This window comes from Diprion similis, chromosome 6 (genome assembly GCF_021155765.1).
Source record: "Diprion similis isolate iyDipSimi1 chromosome 6, iyDipSimi1.1, whole genome shotgun sequence".
Taxonomy (NCBI): domain Eukaryota; kingdom Metazoa; phylum Arthropoda; class Insecta; order Hymenoptera; family Diprionidae; genus Diprion; species Diprion similis.
Genome location: NC_060110.1, coordinates 17543568 through 17563417, shown reverse-complemented (window position 1 = coordinate 17563417; position 19850 = coordinate 17543568). Strand labels below are relative to the sequence as shown.

General features: G+C 42.0%; 1 protein-coding gene across 1 annotated transcript; it reads right to left on the bottom strand.

The window, feature by feature from the left end:
- Positions 1 to 14223: 14223 nt before the first annotated feature.
- LOC124407727 (YLP motif-containing protein 1-like) lies at positions 14224 to 19617 on the bottom strand. The gene is made up of 5 exons (XM_046884160.1): positions 19370 to 19617; positions 16456 to 16818; positions 15654 to 15796; positions 14701 to 14988; positions 14224 to 14591 (listed from the first exon to the last, which is right to left on the bottom strand). The coding sequence occupies exons 1-5, from the start codon at positions 19470 to 19472 to the stop codon at positions 14298 to 14300; spliced, it is 1191 nt and encodes a 396-aa protein (XP_046740116.1). The 5' UTR covers positions 19473 to 19617; the 3' UTR covers positions 14224 to 14297.
- Between the last annotated feature and the right edge of the window lie 233 nt (positions 19618 to 19850).

The following is a 19850-nucleotide window of genomic DNA, read 5'->3' as shown; positions in this document are numbered from 1 at the left end:
GTGTTGGCGCCCTGTGTGTGCCCACATTTATATAAGTCATTGGTCACGTGCCTCTCCCCCTCCAAACGACTAACGATAAGCCTCTCTCGGGCTGTCTTGGGAATTGTTGAAAGAGGGGCCCGACTGAAAATATACAATATTGAAAAGTCTGGATTTGGGGGAAGCTATAATGTAGCAGTAACTACCACTACGTTTAGGTAGACGAATTTAAAGGTCGCTCGTTAAGGACCGCAGGACTTTTCATTCTTGTTTCATTTCATCTCAAGGGACCTGATCTTGAACCGGCCTCGGGCTTCGATATGGGCGGGTAGGCCACTTTGGGCCTGCGAAGTATAGAAAAATAAAAGTAAAACCTCAAACCCGCTTGCACATAGCTCCGGGCTGTAAAGGTGGTCCGAATGACATGGAGTACAATAATTGCTGCAGGACACGGTTCCGTGGTTTTAGGGAGACTCAAGTCCGTTTCACAATAACTTGATTATTCGAGGGGCTTATATATGTGTCCCTCGAAGCGATCTAGCACGTGTGCATGGAGCCTTTCACAGCTGTCCAAGTTTTCAGCTGGCTTTCCTAAATTACTTATTCCTGGATAATGCGCTTTTGGTTCGCCTTGTTAGTTTCCAGCCTTTGATAAGACGCTGAAGACACTGGACTATCTAATTATTGCGGAGGAGCTGCTGAACTCGTTCGGATCTCTTCTCAAGATAAAGGTACGTAGAAAAGTATTTCCATCGATCTCGCAGACTCCGGTTCGTTTTAATTTCGGGAGGTAGGAGTACCTAGATGATATTATACATTATATGGTGGGCATAAAGTCGGCATGCAAAAACGTAAAACAGGACTCGAAAAGACGAAGGCCATCCCGACCACAGTCATCGACTGACTCAGCTCCAGGCTCCCGCCCCGAGGCGGCATGCTCTAGTAAATCGAATTTCATTCGAATAAATATTCATGCCGGCCTTCCGCAACGCGCAAAGAATCTATTCCTCTGTTTCAACTACGTATATGTATAATCTGCACTGCGTTAGACGATGGTTTTGAAGGTTATGCTTATTCAAATTGAAAATCAAACGGTAGTGTGACCGTAAGTCGTTATGTACGTTAAACGTGATCGTTCTACTCTGGGCAATATACATGGTACCATATCTACGATGTTCATGGTGTGAAACATCAAAAACCCGCAGCGCCGATTACTTCATAGTACCTACTTTGGTTTTTGCTGATGTACAGTTAAAGATACGAGATCACTCAATTACTGCAACGTACTTGTCTGCACGATACGGTAGCCGCGAGAGGAACATTCGACGAAAGGTTGAATCGGTTGAATCTTCAGCGAAAGGAGAAATCCGTGCAGAGAGACCTTGAAGGACTCTACCTTCAACGGAGCTGTTTCAGCGGGTATAGAAGTTCTGCAGATGAACTGTTCATAGTTTAAAACTACCTGGAAATAAATAAGTATTATATATTATACCAAAATCGTGGGAAGTCAAAGATTGTGTCCGATTGAACGAAGATGATTGCCAATGTGTGGAAACATTTTACGAAATGCGTGATTTCGAATCCATATCCTCAAAAAATGTGGACCTATTTTCGTGAAAAAATTAATGAATATCTTACGCACAAGGAAGTTAAGTTTACACTATAAGTACTTCCACGTGCTTATACAGCTCGACTCATATACGTGGTTCAGAAGATTGGAAACAAGTAACGTTTTACGGACATTGAATTGCTATATAATAATATGCTTCGCATAACATACGGGCAACGGTAAAAAAGAACTTAGATAATGGGTTCAATTGGTTTTTGGCTTCATTTTTCATATAGCGCATGATTGATTATACCTGTGTCGTAATTTTTTACTTTTTTCTTCGTTACATACGCATACACGAATTTCAATTGGACACGAAGTTGGCACCGTTCACCGCAAAAACGGCGATATTCAGTGTGAACAAAATTTCCTTGTCAAACGAATGGATTGAACTCAAGAGTTCTGGACTCTGGCTTCCCGATTGTCAAACAAGAGGAGACCCACAAGCATCCTAAAACTAATGCAAGAGAACGTTGAGGTTCGAAACGGATTCAACAGGTAATCACGAATATCCAGAACTCATCGTCAATGTACCGCTCAGTTTTGAGGTTCGCTTAATGCATATACATAGTTTATTCGAACGATTCCTTTCGCTTACGCAATTTCTGAAGTGAAAAAAGAGGAATAAAAAAAAGAAGTGGAGAAAAAAGAACGTGATCAAGATTTCCGACAATTACAGATACGAAATTCGTTACCGAGTAACTTTATGTCATACTACGTATATTTTTTTTTCCTTCGCTGAAGTTATGTCTCAATTGCGTCACAGAAGCGCGTTACACGCGCAGATGAATCGTAGAAAAGAGAAAGATCGTTTTTAACGCGTTGATATTTTGACCCATCGTCGATTCAGTGTATGCCGGTCCTTTTTTGTATATACTATAGGATCATTCCAATGTGAGGTTGGGAAGTCGCCATGTGGGGGAATGAAGGAGAACCCTCGAAGTCACGCGCCGGGCAAAGAACAATCAAAAGAACGTCCCTTTGTTCCGTGAGTCACGTACCGCGGTGGGCTCTTCTTGGATTTTCTTTGGCCACCGTAGGATACGACAACGGTAGCGTTGCCGCGTTGCAATGGTGCAGAGAGTCGGTACAACCGACTTCCGGATAACGGTACGATTGCGCCGTTCGTCGAGCTAGCTGCGCCGGTAAATCCTGATTAATATTTCGAAGCGTGAATATGCGCGTCAGACGTACGACGCGTGCCGCGAAACGTGTATTTTCTCGGTGCCGGTTGCACAATCTCGGATTGTTGCATGCATGTGCGAATCGTGCCGTTGCACGCATCCATCTTTGCCTCGATGTCGACGACTCTGGGGGCTGCAGGACGCAGAGTGCAGGGTGCATCGTGGGCGGAGCGTCAGCCTCGGATATCATCTCCGAGATGCAGTAGTGAAAGTGAAGACGCAGAACGCCTCCAGCATCCCGCTCCTTATATCAGTCTTATGTACCTACGTATAATCGAGCTTTATTCAGCAAGGTTGTTGACACCTCACGATGGTGCCATCTCCTTTTCTTACTCTATTCACGCCGAGGCTCCGATCGTACCCGCTCCTACTCTTCGGCTAGGCTTACACCGAGGCTGAAGAGGCGCTCTTATGCATACAAAATGAAAATTGCTGCCACGGGATTTTCGTGTTGACTGAGAATATCAGCAGTGTCACTTCTATTCTCGATATATCCGCGATCTTTACAGACTTCTATTGTTTTTTCATTTTTTTCACTCAAAATCAGACGTTCATTTGAATTGGAGAATTTGTGTAACTTTCTGTCTTACGGTGCTGGAATGACTCGATCATCGGTAGCTCCTGTCTAATGGCAATAAATGAGAGCAAGGCAAAGTCTGCAGGGGATACGTCTGTAGAAAAAGATTACATGCCTCAGTCGTCATCGAAGGTTTGATATTCAGGGTAAGGTCGATAATGGTGATCCGATTTTTTAGCCGCGTAATTTTTCTGGGATTTAAGTGATGAAAAATTCATTCTTCATTATACCGCCTCCAAGTCCGTCGATATAGCCTCGACCTTTCGAACGTTCACGAGTACCAACATGGCGAAGCGCCGCGTAGCGAGTTGTAGAAAGTGTACCACCGTGACTACAGCGTCATGAACCGACGATCGAAATACCAAACAGGTTTTTCGATTTCGGAGGACGTCCCAGGCCAGAGAGTTTGCCTGCCTTCCGAAGAGAGGTGGGAAAGAGCGGGATGACGGAGTTAGAAACTGACCGATATATTTCAGCTGCATGGCGCGTTCACGCATACCGAATGAATTTTCGGATCCGTTTCAATTTCTTCCGATCGTTTCGGACGCGATTTTATCACACGCGAAGGCGAACGCCTCGAATCGCAACGATTCCGATCGAGCTTCGTCTGCCGTATGCCATAACTCATACTCGTGCAGATCTATATGTGCATGCATCGTACATACGACAGATAGATATTGCGAAAATCTTTCGAAGCCCGGGAAGTCGGGGTATTCGTGCCTGGCGACGGTTTGCAACGGGGGAAATATCATGCGGCTGAAACGCCGCGAAGCCCCCTCACCTATCCATCTTACGCTCACCCGTGTTTAAAGAGCAATTATTACGTAGTCGTAGAATGTTATTAAAATGTTGAGAAAGGCAGCTCGCATCTTCTGAGATTGTGTTAATAATTAATTCTAGTATCTATATAAGCGTCGCGAGTCCGAACGTAAATGATTTTGACTCAGTGTCGCGATTATTTAACGATTTTTACGTTCTACCTGGCCGAATGTATTTCTACAACCGTTTTGAATGAATTAGCCGTGAATTGTTACCGTGCCTTAATTGTTACGGGTGGTTTTTTCACCCGAGGATTACGTCTCGGTGGACAATTTAAACAATTTCCGACTAACCTTCAGTTTCGATACGGGGATTGTAGCAAGGATTGTAACCGATCGTTACGATCACGCTGATTCAGTGTGATGACCGCCGGGTGCAGTTATGTCCGTCACAGAATCGAAAGTGTTTCTATTTACTTGTGGTAAGCGAAGCACGTGGACACATTGCATTTATTTAGATAGACAAACACACTTCATTGCCTTTCTCCGTTTACTGCCTCCACTGCAGAAATTATAATTATCGCCGGTGTGATAATTTTTGCAAGCGTAAATTACGAAACTTGCTACTGGCACGGTCAGCGTAACGCCGGTTTTCAAAACGATGATAAATTTCACGAATTATGTAATATTCGTTGACATTTCCTTGAATCAATACCTCGCGAGTCTTGTATACTCGGTAAAAATCACTCGCGCTTGACATAAATCAAACCTGCTAAGGAATAGCTAATGCTTAAACATCACCCGGTAGTAATACGTATGCGAATGTGGTTTATCTGAAGACTGGAAATCCTAGAAAAGGTCAGGGATTTTTATGCAACCGGAATTCCAGTAGAATTCCATTAAAGAACCGGAAATTTGACACGTTTTGCATAGGTAGTTGACAAGTATTAGCCGAATCACGATAAGAAATGTTATTCCCGGTGACGATTAATCGGAATTAATTTCTGTTTGAGATGCTGTTGTCTCTTCGCATAAAATCAGGTGTGCAAATGAAAAATTCCATTAGTATCGTCAGATAGAATGTCGAAAAATAATTGATACTTGTTTTTTCTTTTTTCAATTCAAGGTTCCCTAACAAAGATACAGTAGTTTGAAATTGACGCGTGACGTCACGATCTGCTTAGGTATAGATATACTGCAGCGTGAAAAATGTGTAACATTATGACGCCACGCGGAATTCAACTTGCTATGTCTTTGTTAATAAATATTGAATTAAAAAGAGAAAAAATAGGGATCAATTACTTTTCGACATACTATCTGACGATATTCATGGAACTTTTCATCCGCACACCTAATTATACAGGCATTTTGTATTTCAAAGGTGAAAATCTCGTATAAGAGTTTGCAGGCAATCAAATCTCGAGATCATACGTTAATCTAGTACCGGAACCTTTGACTCGATTATTCCACGCGATGATTTTGAGTTGATTGGATATTTAATTGGAATATGAAAGCAGGACGGAAGGTGTTTCCTTTTAGAAACTTTATTGCATGTACCGAGAATTAGAGATTTTTCTAAAACTGTTTACGTACAAGAAGTTTTAGCACATATTTCTTGGTCTAATCGAGAACCTTGAAAGTCCTGGAAATTACAGAAATCAACACATCCAGTGATTTAACTGATAAGATCAAATGTTTAAGTCACCTCCTCTGACGATCGATTTTGAAACTTTCCATCGATCATATAATGGGTCCTGTGATTATTGCTAAAAATAATCCAACCTTTGACGAGTACTTTGTCATTTGACGACGTCGAGTTGAATTAAACTGGCCGTATAATCGTTTAGGTGTGAGAATCATTTGAGTTAATTGAGAAAGTGAAATTATTTCGACACGAAAATTATATTCAAATTAACTAGAAGGGGAAAATCGTTTCAAAGAAATCGGTGGATAACTTCTCTGGTACTCTTAATTCAACATAGCAACTCGGAGAGATTCTTTTTCTGAATAAAAAATGATGGAATTAATTACCTTAAAAATTTCTGATTGGTAGAAAAAAAAAAAAAATGTTGATATGAATTTTCAACCTCATAATAATTACAAACTAAAAATCGTGACAAATTTTTTTTTCTCATTGTTCTAAAACAATTTTTTATCAAGAATTGCGGTGTTCATCCTGAAATTTATTTTCGATCATTGTTACGCACCATAATTTTGAATAAATGTCCTACAAATTTACGAGATTTACTAAATTTTAGCAGGTTAAAGAATCTCCAGAAGCGAGTTTCGGAGTCAGGTTCTTTGCCTGCGGAAAATATTGCATTATACGAATAATCGCAGAGTGTATAGCTAACGAGTGATCGAAAGGTGAGTAAAACGGATTTAGAATCTTAAAAAAAAGTTCTTTCGTACTGATTGTCATTTACTGCGAGGCGTCAAACGGCTTAACGATTCATGGATTGACGACGACGAGGTGGCAATGCTCTAAAAACATGAACTGGTCAATCGCCGGCGCGTGCAACAGAGTTCAGGCAACATGCTGATTTGCATGTAAGTACAGTAACGGTATATACGTTGTATAATTTCCCGTCATAGACATGCGGACGTTCTTGGAGGAACGGTACATCGCGGGAGAGAACACCTTGCTGGTGTGTATTCCCTGCTTTTAAGTTCACACATCAGCCACCGAAGGTGGGTAATGGAGAACCCGTCGTCGCGAGGAGAGAACCGTGCAAATGTCTTGGAATGCGGCATCTGTTCTCCAAGGCGAACCACTCCGCGAGGCTGCACCCTAGATTTTAATACGCGCACACAACCGCGGCTACAGGAGTGTCAAGTGTCTGGGTTCCGAACGAGATCTCGCCGAGGAGCTGCAGGTCGTACCTTCGAAACGAGACATCGGTGGGTCCTCGAAAAGACACGGCCTTTTGGGACTGCACCGAAGGTCCAGAGGTTCCACACCATTAGCCGTTCGCATCAAGTCTCTCCGACCTAATTTATGCTGATCCGAAGAAGCGATAGTCGAGTCGCTCGATGTCTCGGTTTGGAAAATTATCAACTCCGGTGTAGCAAATTTCCATTTTAAAAGCGGACCAAAGAGACGTTGGAACAAGATTTTATAGCCTCTAATTGAGAGTGCCAGTCTATGGGATATGAAGGGAAATGTTGCGGCATTTAAGAGGATTTCGAAAGCATGCTAAGTTGTTTTCGTCATTTTTGATTTCTCATACAATTCGAGGAACGAATTCTTATACCCCTACTCTTTCCGAAGTCTCGACGAATGGATACGAAAAGCATGTTTCGTATTTAATCCGTAACGGAACTGTTCGAAGGATTTCGCGTTGAATATATTATGTATAATACAATAATATACGATACGGTTATCCTTCGTGGTAATGAAAAATGTTACTATCCTTTGAAAGTGTTTCAAGGATTCCGTTCACGGTTAGTCCCGGGGCATCTAGGAGAGTCAGTTTTTAGGTGCTTGCGACTCGAAGATCAACTACCGGAACGCCCCTTATGCGGATATATTCAAGTTTATCCACCGTACGTAAGTCAGGGTCTGATCACGTGTCTCTATACGTGACATCGATCAATCTTGGCTGCGTTAACTGTAGGCATGCAGATTCCTACCTGAGCGGTGGACCAAAGGTTTTTTATTCACGTTTCTTCCCCCTTTCGCCTCGAGTATGCTACTCGTAATCATGCCATTTGGAATTTCAATTTTCAAAGGTTTGCATGTTTTGCAACAGTCGTTTTACGTCGACTTCATTCGACTGTTATAGAGTTATAATTAAATATGCAGTTACATTTCGAAAGAGGATTGTAAATTGCGTGAATAAAACTAGGTTTGTGATTAAAGTTATATTCGTATCAGATACTCTAAAGTTTCTTGAAAATGTCAGACCGATGATGATAGAAAATAAAAATAAAAGTAAAAATGATTGCAATGTTTGAAATCGAAGATGTGGAAATGCGCGAGACAAATGTGCGGGGCGTCATTTGCTCCTAGCATTAATGCAGTCGTTAAAATTGCAACACTATTTATTACCGTGCGTTGGATTATGAGGCGAGTTTTGTAAAAGAGGCCTGCGGCTCAACACGTGAACTTTGAACCGATTTAGTTGCGTTAAGGATACTGAGCTATCAAATGTTAGAAAATTGATTCCAATTTAAGTATAATAAATTTTCCTTAGTCACGAAGCGTCCTGCAATATCGTTCACAGACCTCTGGTCGACCTTGAACGGCCAAGCATTAGTCGCCAACACTGGATTTCGCGAACCGGTAGCTATGCCAAGTCCGCTAAATATAGACTAGCTGAAAATTCTCGTTTCAGAAGACAAAATTCTTGAGCCTCCTGGCAAAGCTTAATCATATAGAAGACAGTCCTTTTAAATATCTGATATTCTTTAACGCCATTAACGTCGGTATGGAATACGATCCTGGATCAAGTTACATCTGAAAGCTAATTTAAACTACAATCTTCTCATAAAATGTACTCCTAGCGTTCAACTTTCTTTAGAACAAATTTATTCAGTAGCTAATTGACTAATTGCCCATGTCTAATACCCGATAGATCTTAGAATTAGAGCCTGAAGCACCAGCTTCAAGAGGTGCTTTGAATGTAAAATCTTTTTTCGTGCATGGCCTAATGAGAATAATTGAATCGTTGGTACCATGTGCTTATTTCATACTCATTATATGCTCACCTATACATTGTGTCATTAAAAACAGGGCGTAGACCGATAAAAAAAACGAGTGAAGAAAAATTTATAACTTAATGAATATACACGGAGGTAGATTTGTGTCACGGTCAACGATCGACGGACCAATAAGCAGAACCAGCAAGTTGACGAACGAGATCAAGAGTCAGAAAGACAGAGAAAGTGAAAACCTGAAACAACCCACGTATAAGAAAGACTTTAGTATTCATAAATTCACATTATACATCTGGTAGGCACAACGCAGGTGTAAATAAGCATGTTAATATGTGTTGAAAAAATGAAACGAGACGACGGACCAAACTCGCGTATTGCTGCTTCAGTTAGAGGCACGTACCAATGGTGAAAATGGGCGATAACTGAAGAAGAGCATGAAGGAACCATTGCTCGCGAGTTTGCAGAGACATTTGAATAGAGGCGGAATTCTGAGAGTTCACGTTGCCCCGTCAACCCTGGCTGACTCTCGCCTATTCATATAATCATGTGTCGCACATATAGGTTCACACATAGTATATGTGTCTGCACCAATGTAGGCACAGACCACATGAGATATTCTCGATGGTATCGGTGAACATTGCACACGTACGGTGCGCGATCGGACCGCGCCCTGCTCTCCAGCAAATCGAAAATAGGAAGAAAGTAAGTGCGACATAGGTGAAAGCTGTCTTTCAAATGTCACTAAGTTTGACCTTACCGAGTATGCGTTATGTATTCAAGGAGCCTCTTGCATAACTTAACCCCATCGCCTGATCGCACCTGAGTTATGGTCATCAAACGTGCCGCATAGACTTTAACGAAGTCCTGACGTCTCCAGCTATACCAACGCCAGTTATTTCTTTTTGTACACGTTTCTTCTTGACCACGACGACGCGATTAGACGAGTGCTCGTGCAGCCTTGAATTTATCTTTCAAAAAAGCGGATCTGCACGCTCCTGCTGCGTATAATATGGCAAAGTCGAGCTGTGCTCGGAGTATCTGCGGAAGTCTATGATGTAGGTATAATGTGTCCAAGATTGAAGAGGCTGCGAGGAGAGATACTGTCGGCAGGATGAAGGAGGGGTTCCGGTTCACCTTGACCAAAGTCTCGAGTGCCCCGAGGTACGGATGAAATTGAAAAATAAGGATTGGATCCGATGGTTATACTTCGGAGCATCGTGACTTGACTTCGAATCGATGACTGGACAATCAGTGGACGATTCAGGGACCGTGACTTGCGTCCGGCTTCAGGATGCAGATGGTATTTTCTCACGGATTTATCCTTTGCCTTAAGTATGATCACGCGAAATCACTCGGAGTCCAACTCCAGGGCGCAGTGGTAAGAGCGGTGAAATTTCTCTCATTCAAATTTCCGGATTTTGCTGTCACACTCTTCAAGATTGACTGCGGCTCTTCGGAAGCGTCGAACGAAAGTGATCGAAGGTGGAAGGCGAATGGATGGAGTGTATCGCCACTAGTCAGGCCCTCGGCCACCGACTTGTCGATTTTCTTTATTGCCAAATCGGAATTTCAAATAACCAAGATGACGTCGACGCCGTTAAGATCGTACATCGCGAGTCGGACGACGGACAACGTCGGGCATTACAACACCTGTTCGACGTGACCCAGTTGCCTCGCGGACGATTAAATTGCAAACCATTCTTCGCATTTACGCGCATTTCTCTTACAGTCCTCCCAGTCTTCGCGGCAAAGGCCCAGTTACGAAGACTTAAACCGTGCGTGACCGGCCGTATGCTGTTGTACGCATGTTTGTATAAATACGCCACTTTCCACAAGCTTATACTCATTTTCAATGGTCCACTTTTTTCATAATCCTTTTTTCCCTGTCGTTTTCAGACCAGCACTACTTAGGCACGGCTGGAGAAACGCGACAAATTGGCGTAACGATAATATTCTTCTATACTCGACGTCAACTTCTGCGTTTATTAACCGAACGTAACGATATTCTTTCTTTGTGTTGTAAAAAGCATTGGAAAAAATCTTGTATATTGTTTGTTGCCTGTAGAGATAAAGACAAGCGGAGAAGAGAACAGTGCATGATGAACAGCGCATGATTTTTATTCTATGAAAGCTTTGTGGTGGATGGAACAAACAATGAACGGAAACCGAGTACAGTAAAGCAATAACTGATCTTTGCGTAGGACTGGTGATTGGTAGATACGCGTCAAATTGAAATTACTGATGATGATTGATAAAAGAAAAAGAAAAATATCGTCATCGAGTATTAATTACCCGCTAAGCACTTCTATTCCACTTTGATGTTCAACTTTTGGGTGAAAGATAGATTTTTAATATTAGATTCCTTGCAATCGAGGAATAAAAAAAGGATGACCTGTGAATTCAATTTCACTTTTAATAATATGGGAATCTTATTATAACTAGACTCCATAAGCGTAAGTGAAAATCCATTTTTACAGTTATTGACTTGTATTTGGTTTGGATATTATTCATATTTTTTTTTCAGCAAACCTAATTAGAATTTCGACGAATCTAGCAGCTATTTCAAGACCAATAAACAACCCATTTAGTGGAAATAACACTGAAATGATTGCGCTACGATTATAATTAGGATGTATTAGCGAACAGGTCCAAGTCATCGAGGAATGAATTCTGTTTCTGAATGTTAGATTCATTATAAAGATTTGATCTGACTTGGATATTCGGATGTTGTGAAGCATCTGAAAACAGTTGCCTTGCAAGCAAACGAGCAGCCATGTGGAACCGCAAAAATGTAATTCAAACCCAACATGCATAAAAGCCGGTGTTGAGCACCGCGACGAGATTACTAATCTATAAAAACTGCAGATGCTTCTAGCTACATAAAAGTGTTTTTCTCAGTTCCAGCGATTCGAGACGCTCTTAATTAATTAAAGGCTACCATCACAAGCCGGCAGAAATCCGTGAAGAAAAATCGTAGGAAAGGACGTGATCGTTAGTTGCTGACGAACCGGGATTTGTAAAAGAACGGGGCAAAAGGACATTGTAAAGAAACTCTTGGTGGGCAGCAAAGAATTTCACGATCAACAGAGCGTGCCGAAGAATCGCTCCTCCGACCCATGACGCCCCGCGTGTGCCGGGTTCCGTGACGGCCATATTGGTATTTTCATTGTCGTTCAGTGGCCGATACCAAGAACCCTTGCACGTCCGACTGGGACCGTCAGGTCACGTTGCAGATATGCAGTTATGCCTCCCACGCATATTCTACGCACAGAACGAGACGTACCCACAAAGGCTCGGCCCTCCGGACAATGGACGATACATGCAGCCGACGATTATGTCGCCTTGTACATATATAGCCCTGCGGTTATGTCACGTCGACGAGTCGTCGGCTGCAGGTACGACGCCGAAGAGACGGCGGTCAAACCGCCTTACTACGTCATGGCGCATTTTTTTTTCGTTGATCCTGAGCGTCATTCTTGTCCAGCGTTTATTGATGGTTAAAATGCAATCGCCTTGGATGCATTGCAGTACCGCCTCTGCAGGAAAGAAGCCTTCGATACTGCAGCAGCAGGTTTCTTTATCCGAGAGCTGTTGCCTCTCGAAGCTTCGGGATATTTCTTTACGTTATAAGCAATTCACTATTGCTTCGGTGAATATAAGTATGTGTGGACACACCTCTATTGCATTCCAAGACCCCTTGTAACCAGCTTCCTATTACTTTTAAGGAAACATTGTTACCATCTATGAGTGCAAATTCTACAGCACTGATGCTGAAATTGATGACTTCTATAAAATTATGCTTGCACGTGTGAGTAGCGTGTTCCGCCTAAATGATCGTAGGGTTTTTTTCTATTTGTTTAACCGCGATCGTCATTTAATTGCGATTCAGTGCCTGGTTTAGGCGGGAAAAAAAACATTGCTTCATGGCTATCATGATTTCTATCTGCAATTATAAGAAAATCGATTAAAGGTTCGGTGATAAAACTTGTATACCTATTGCAGATGCGATCGTGAACTGCCAGAAGATTATAAACACCAACGGCCATCCAACGACATTTCTAGCCAATTAGACACAGCGTGTGAAATTTTTGTCGATAAATCTGTCAAACGCTTTCATTCGAATAATCAGTTTGACACTGTCGGAGTGTCTTCTTGACCTTACGCAGCTGGTCGACGACAGGATTATGTTAAAAGAATCGAAACTGGGCGATTGGTGGACAAATCAGACAGAGAAAGTCCCATATTTTAATCAGTCTGTGTGATGTGGTAGCGACGACGCCTTCGCGTTGCCAGAGTCGTGCCGAGCCCCGCTGTTTCCTGTTAATTTCTAGTTCCGTCTTTGTTGGAGAGTGCGCGTGCCGGGCGTGGCAGCCGCAAGAAAGCAATCTGGGAAAGTAATACCCATACTCTGTAAACAGGCGTTAGTTACCACGATGCCCACAAGTAAAGCATTGCCGCGCGTCCGCAGCTTAGCGTCTGGACGCATGGTTGATTGCTTATCAGATCTACCCGCCCGGATATTCTACATCCGTGTCTATTAATACACCGATTTACTGCCGTGAGGCACTGGACTTCATGAACTGTGTTTGAAAGCTGAACGCTACCGATCAGAGTAATTTTTTTCTAGCTTTTTATGCAGCTTTGGAGAGACCTGACCATAGCTCTGTGTGGCCACTGTTTCAGGTGCATGTTCTGTATAGGTTGATCATAACTCCCGAATCGTGAACATCATCGTTGACCGAAGACTACCCCGATGGGGTTGTGCGCCTTATGGGATTAAGTGTTCAACTGCTCCTGCCGATAAAGAAGCTATCGGATCGTTAACACGGCTTCTTATGGGCCCTGCTCTCTCAGGCCCACTTATCCTCTGAGTAATGGCCACGAAAATTTACCCAGGGACAACCGTCTCTAAATTGTTTCGTTAACGACACGCTTGGAATCGTATCGACGGAAAGTATGCGAACAGTCGGATACCTCGCAAGGATGCATGGATATCCATTGAAACCAACTGCCGTTCTCTGGTGGTAAAATTGGCTGAATCGAGAATCTGGAATAACCTGTTCAATCGACTTGGTGGAACTTCGTTCTGCATTACCCTAGTGGGATCTACTGCGATCTATAGATATTTGTTCGTTGACGATATGCTCGGTAAGCTCAGACGGTAAGGTAGAGTTCGGTGTTCAGGGTGGTAGGATTCAATGAGGGTAATGATCGCGTAATCAATGGATTTTCGATATATAAAATTGATTTATTGAAGCGTTGCAGGTTAAAAAGCGGATAATCTATACTGTTTCTTGATTAACTGTGAACATAGAATAAAAAAACGAACAAGTGTTTAGAACATTTTCAAATTTCATATCGCAGTACATGGAAACGGATTGGTCCATCGCAATTTTTTAACAACCATAACCATTTAATCTGTCCTACCAATTTTGTTTAATTCCTTCTCGTCTGAAATCTTTTAAAACTGCAATCGACCCACCAGTTTCCACTTTCTTACCGCTACAGCGGTAATATCTGAGTTACATGAGTTATACTGACCATTTGGCGATTGTCGAAGGCTTGCACGAGTCTGAGGGCTTGTCGTATGTGAGTCCACTTGGGCACTCGATCCGGAGAAGATGCCCATTCCTGCAAACTACCACACTACTGCACGAATTGTTCAACCTATGAACCTCTCCGTCCGTGCATCTTTTCTCCTCGAGTTGCGTAGGCACCAAGTGCGTCTGGTCCCATGGCTTTGTCTGCAAAGGTTTTTCGGCTTCTTGCTGTTGCAGGCTATGTTCAATGTCTGCGCCTTGTTGAAGATGCAGCTGATGTTGTTGCTGTTGAATGCGAATCAGGTGAAATTATTAGTAATATCATAAGCATAAAAATAAGCATAATTGTTTACCATCTCTTCTAAACAAAATTGTCCAAAAGTTTGCCACGTACCTCGATCTCTTTGTCTTTCTCTTGCTGTTTCTCCCATGACGAAGCTACTGGGCTTTGATTCCAGAGATCAGGCTCAGCAATAGATCCTTTCGACAGCCAAGGGTTTACAGGATGATGTTGGGGCGGGTAGGTGGAAGGATACTGAGGTTGGGGTGGGTAGTATGAAGGTGGTGGTGTAGGCGGATATGGGTGGTGTGGAGGGTGTGGAATTATCGGGGGTGACCATGGAGCAGGCTCCGCAGCACCTCGGCAATCCACTCTGTAGAGGTAGTCGCAAATGCCGAATACCTACGATGATCAAAGAACGTATTAATATCGACGTTATGCAGGCGCGACTGCAAAACAATGCTGAAATTGATCAGGAAATGAAATTCATAGCACTGAAGTCGTTATTCGTGTCTAGGAATGTGGCATGACCATTTTAGATTTTGCATTTCTACTTGTAATAATGATCAGTATAAAAACCTCTGTGTACAGGTACTGTTTATAGATAGAACTGCTGGTCATTGGATTTTAAAAAGCTATATACATTTATTCGGAATGCACGAGTTCCCTGCCGGGGCATTGTTTTATAATTTGTAAGTTTGCGAGAAAAATTTACTTCATGGATTATGCATGATGTATGCGCGATGCAACAGGATGCGCATTATATTTCCATATTCCAAAGTAAACGCGCGGTTCCTCCAGCGCTGTGTTCGGCGCAAAAGGAATGTTGATTATTCAATATTCAATGCACTCGGCTTTGTTTCCCATTTATGGATGTAATTTTTTGACTACTCATCAAGAAGAATTTCCATTTAGATAATATTGAATACCTATTGTGTAAACGGGAACTAGGTGCCGAGCATGGATCTAGTGATATTTACAATATCATAAAAGGGATTCCTAATCGATTGTTGAAAATTTACCAAAGACACTAACATTCAGTTGGATCAATATCATGTATCGCTTACTTCGTTGTAGACAAGACCTCGCGGGCAATGGCGCATGATGGGTTTTCCGTACACACAGACGTAGAATTCGGAACAGTTGGTTGAACTTCTGTATTGGCCATTCGGGGTTGGGCAAACGTTCGAACCGGGTTGTAGCTCCGGTTCTGCAAGAATATTAACGGTGTGACATCAGACACACACGGGTTCTTCGAACTGTGCAGGTAATTTAAGTTGCGAATTTTATTCACCACGTTTTACGACAGAATAAAACCAAAGGCGAGATACCATTGAATTATATAAACTTGAATGCCATATTTGGCACTTTTGCGGTAATCAAACAGCAGCAGACCATTAACGTCATGACGTGTATTCAAACGGTTGACTCCGCGTCAATTCGGATTTTTTTCTCTAGAGTATGTCTATGAGATTACACTAATAGTAGTAAATTCTGCATTTTAAAGGTAAACAGAGAAACATGTTTCCCGATTTTTTCTTCGTCAAAGTCAAGTAAATTTGAACCGCAAAAATCAACTAACGATATTTACGTATTTTGATAAAACTGAGCTTCTTTTTTTTACGAACTACCGTTGATGTAGTCAATTTGCAAGAGCGGTGAATTGCAGATTTTTAGCTTGAAAGCTGTTTGACCGGTCAGTTAGAATACATAATCAAAAGCAAGTCGTTCTTCGATTAATGTATCCGTTATCCCAACTTCGAATCTGCATATCCGAGATTACAATATTCGACCTCCGTCATAGGAAATGGTGAAATAAGTCTGGAACGCCATTGATTCTTATCGTTAAAGGTATCTTGAGGTACTTACGGGGCGTAGCTACCGGCCGGCTACCGCAGTAGACGTTGTCGGAAAAGTCGCAGTAGCCTTTGTATTCATTGAAAAGCAGTCCACCAGGGCATTCTTGCTCGATTACGATGCCATCCCAGCAATTCAGATAACTTGAGCAGCTGCTCCAGCTCGCGAATTGACCTCTGGGAGCCAGACAACCTTCCGGTAGAACCGTTGGGCCTGGTTGTGGGTCTGGGTATGGTGTCGGTGGGTTCGGTTGAATCGTCTGAGGTGGCCGAATCGGTTGAATTGGATAAGGAACGTCGGGGCCCCTCTTGAGCCAACTTGTAAGTTCCTTATCCATTTTATTGACGTCGATACGGTCCCATTCATTCTGCGACACTGAAATTATCGTAATGTATGTTTTTTCTTTAGTCAAAGTTTGCAAGGTATCAAATTAGATTATTTGATTCTTCTAGTTGGTGATTAAAAGATGAGCTCCAAAAATATTCTCCTCGATACCAAAAGGGAAGGAAAAACGTCAGGCAACTCTTTCAAGGGTCAGAATATACGTCGTAGTCTGATAAGTCAAAAACGGCAAGTAAGGGACGTTTTAAAAGCACACTTGAATTTAAACTTTGAATGTTTTGACAAAATCTCTATTTACGGGGCTGGTTTTCGAGTCTTTTCGTTTGTTAAAGTCAGGTGAATTATTAAATTACACTGACTATGTGAAATGAAATTGAAACAGCAGAGAGCTTTATTTTATAAAGACGAGCGTTGAGATATGGGTAATGCTGATCGATATGCCCAGTTAATGCTGCAGGTGGCGTCCACCATGAGAACATGAATCGGATCCACCTCGGTTTTCGAATTGTTTAATTGACATGATTCACCAATTCGGACCAGTTTGGATCGAAAGCATGCAACCGCTTCGCAGTTGGTTTTTGGTACCAGTATCGAATGCCTACATAAGGATGCTCACTTATGGGTTCGCTGTTGTTGGTCTGTGGAATATTCATATTGGTTTACACAAATATAGCCCGCATTCGGCGTGGGTTCGGGGACCCGAGGCGGTTACCAACGCCTCTGCAAAAAGTTGATGAGACTCGAGCGACATAAACGGTTATGCGCAACGTTCGCTTGTAACGCTGGGTTAATATTTAAATAAGCCTTGAGCAGGTTCTGCCGTTGACCTACGGCCCGTCTTTGTTACGTTCTTAGCTAATTGTTCTCAGATTTTTGAACGCTACTTTTCTTGTTTCTCAAACCTCTTTCTTGTACACGAGTGGAGTTATTGAATAAATATTCACGTCGTACTCGAGTTGTGTTTAAGCGCGAAGCCTCTTCTTCTTTTTCGCACGCCCCAATGCTGCAGGGAACGAAGCTCCGGTGGCGGCAAACATTAAAACAACCGCGTGAGATGGTGAGGCTTCGTTTCAAAGTTTTCTTGTTCTTTGAAACGTCACATAAAATGGTGAAATGATATTAAATGAATAACATCCTTCAGACTTTTCATGTTACAGTATATTTTACGTGAATGCAACGCTTGACAGCATTCGTCTTGCGATTTTTGGAGAGGGTCTACTCTCACAGCCTGACGTCAAATTCAACATTTGCACCTCGCCAAATACCAAATCTTGCAGTATGCATATATGTACTTGAATATAAATTCCAGATAGCTTTTTCATAATCGAGTGCGTTAGAAACACCATTTCCGTTCGTTTTGTTACAGCAAAAATTTTGTGTGGTACGATATCAGTTGAAAAAAAATTTTAAGCAATAATTTGCATTTATAATGGTCGGAGTATCTTATAATTGATTGCTTCGAGCATCTACGTGGGATTTTAACTTAACGTTCCATTAGCGTTTAAGATTGGACCGATTAGTTATCGTAAATTATTTTCAAAGTGTTCATTCTGAGCTACTATAACCTTTGTGCTAAACGATTCATTGGAAAATTATCAATAATCCGAGTTTAGACGATTACTATGAAAATTGAGTAGTTAATATTGAAGTGATTGTTCCTGAATTACTTCGATTGTAATACAATACACGAATTTTTATCAGTATTCTTGGAACTCCCGAAAAATGTTCTATTCATCTCTTGATCTAGTCACATAGTCCTATAGTACCGTCACACTACGTTCCAAACTTTAGTGTTGTTACTCAAATATTCTTTGGCATTGAAGCACAATTTACTCGATTCATTGCGCGTACGAAATACGTGAATGTGCGTACGTCGCGTTACTACTGGCTGAATGTCACGCATCGTAGTTTATCTCACCTCGACACTGATTTCATTACGTTTCGAGAGCTTCATACACCTCGGAAGGTTTTTCCTACAAGAACGGACGTGTCTCGAGGCAATTTTTCAATAACTCAACTTATTTTTACTGTGTTGGAAGAAAATCTTTTCTACGAGAGTCAGTGCGAGCATTGCTAATTGGATGTCGACTGCATCTCTCGGGGTTCAATAATCGCGGCAAATATAGTTTTATGATAAATGTGAAGCTTGTGGTAATTCACATCAAATTATGGTTGAAAGAAACTCGTAAACAAGCCGTTGAAACTGAGGTGTTCTAAAATATTTTGTAGCAAACAATTAACTATTGAAATAATTTCCGCAAGATGAAAAAATATATTATGCTAATTCTATTGTAAAGGGCTGGCAAATATTTTATAAATAATGAAGGCACACTGATTGAGTCAAATTCTTTCACATCAATTTTAAGTATGAACAGGAGTCAAAGCTTAATTATTATTGTAACGAAGCTACGTTTTAAAAAAATTCCACGGTGCTCTCTTGGTTCTCGAATTGTTTCACGGTCTACATGAACTGATAATTATAAATTTGACCATGCAGAAACAATGACGCAAATTTCTGATCACGTGGTTTGGTTTAATGGCACCAGTCAGATTACAAATTAACTGACAGATTATTATCACTCACCTTGCTGTTGCTGCTGGGGATGTGTCTGCGCAGTTTGAGACGTGGGATTCAAAGCAGTCGCGAGGCTCAAGAGAGCCGGTAAATAGTAATAGAACATTGCCATGATCAATGGTATCAAGGCGTCGATCCAAAGATACAGACGACGAATCACAATGCGTGGCAAATTTGCGATATGCCGAATGTGCAATATTACTCGCAAAAAATTTTTCACACGTATTGCCGAAGCTGCGATGTCCTGGGTTCGAGTTCTGATGCTGTGGCCTGGACCTCTCCGCTCAGGGCTTACATAGGACAATCCCCCACCACGGAGATTCGGACGGTCGCAGGACTCCCCCTGAACGCAGGAAGTGCACGTTCGAGTGGCGAAAAGCATTCGCAATGTACACAATGTGCCCACTTGAGGAAAGGAGATGCGTCCGTTTGCCACTCGGATCGACTCCGATTTTCGACAAATAAGCGCTGCAATGCACTTGTGTGGTGT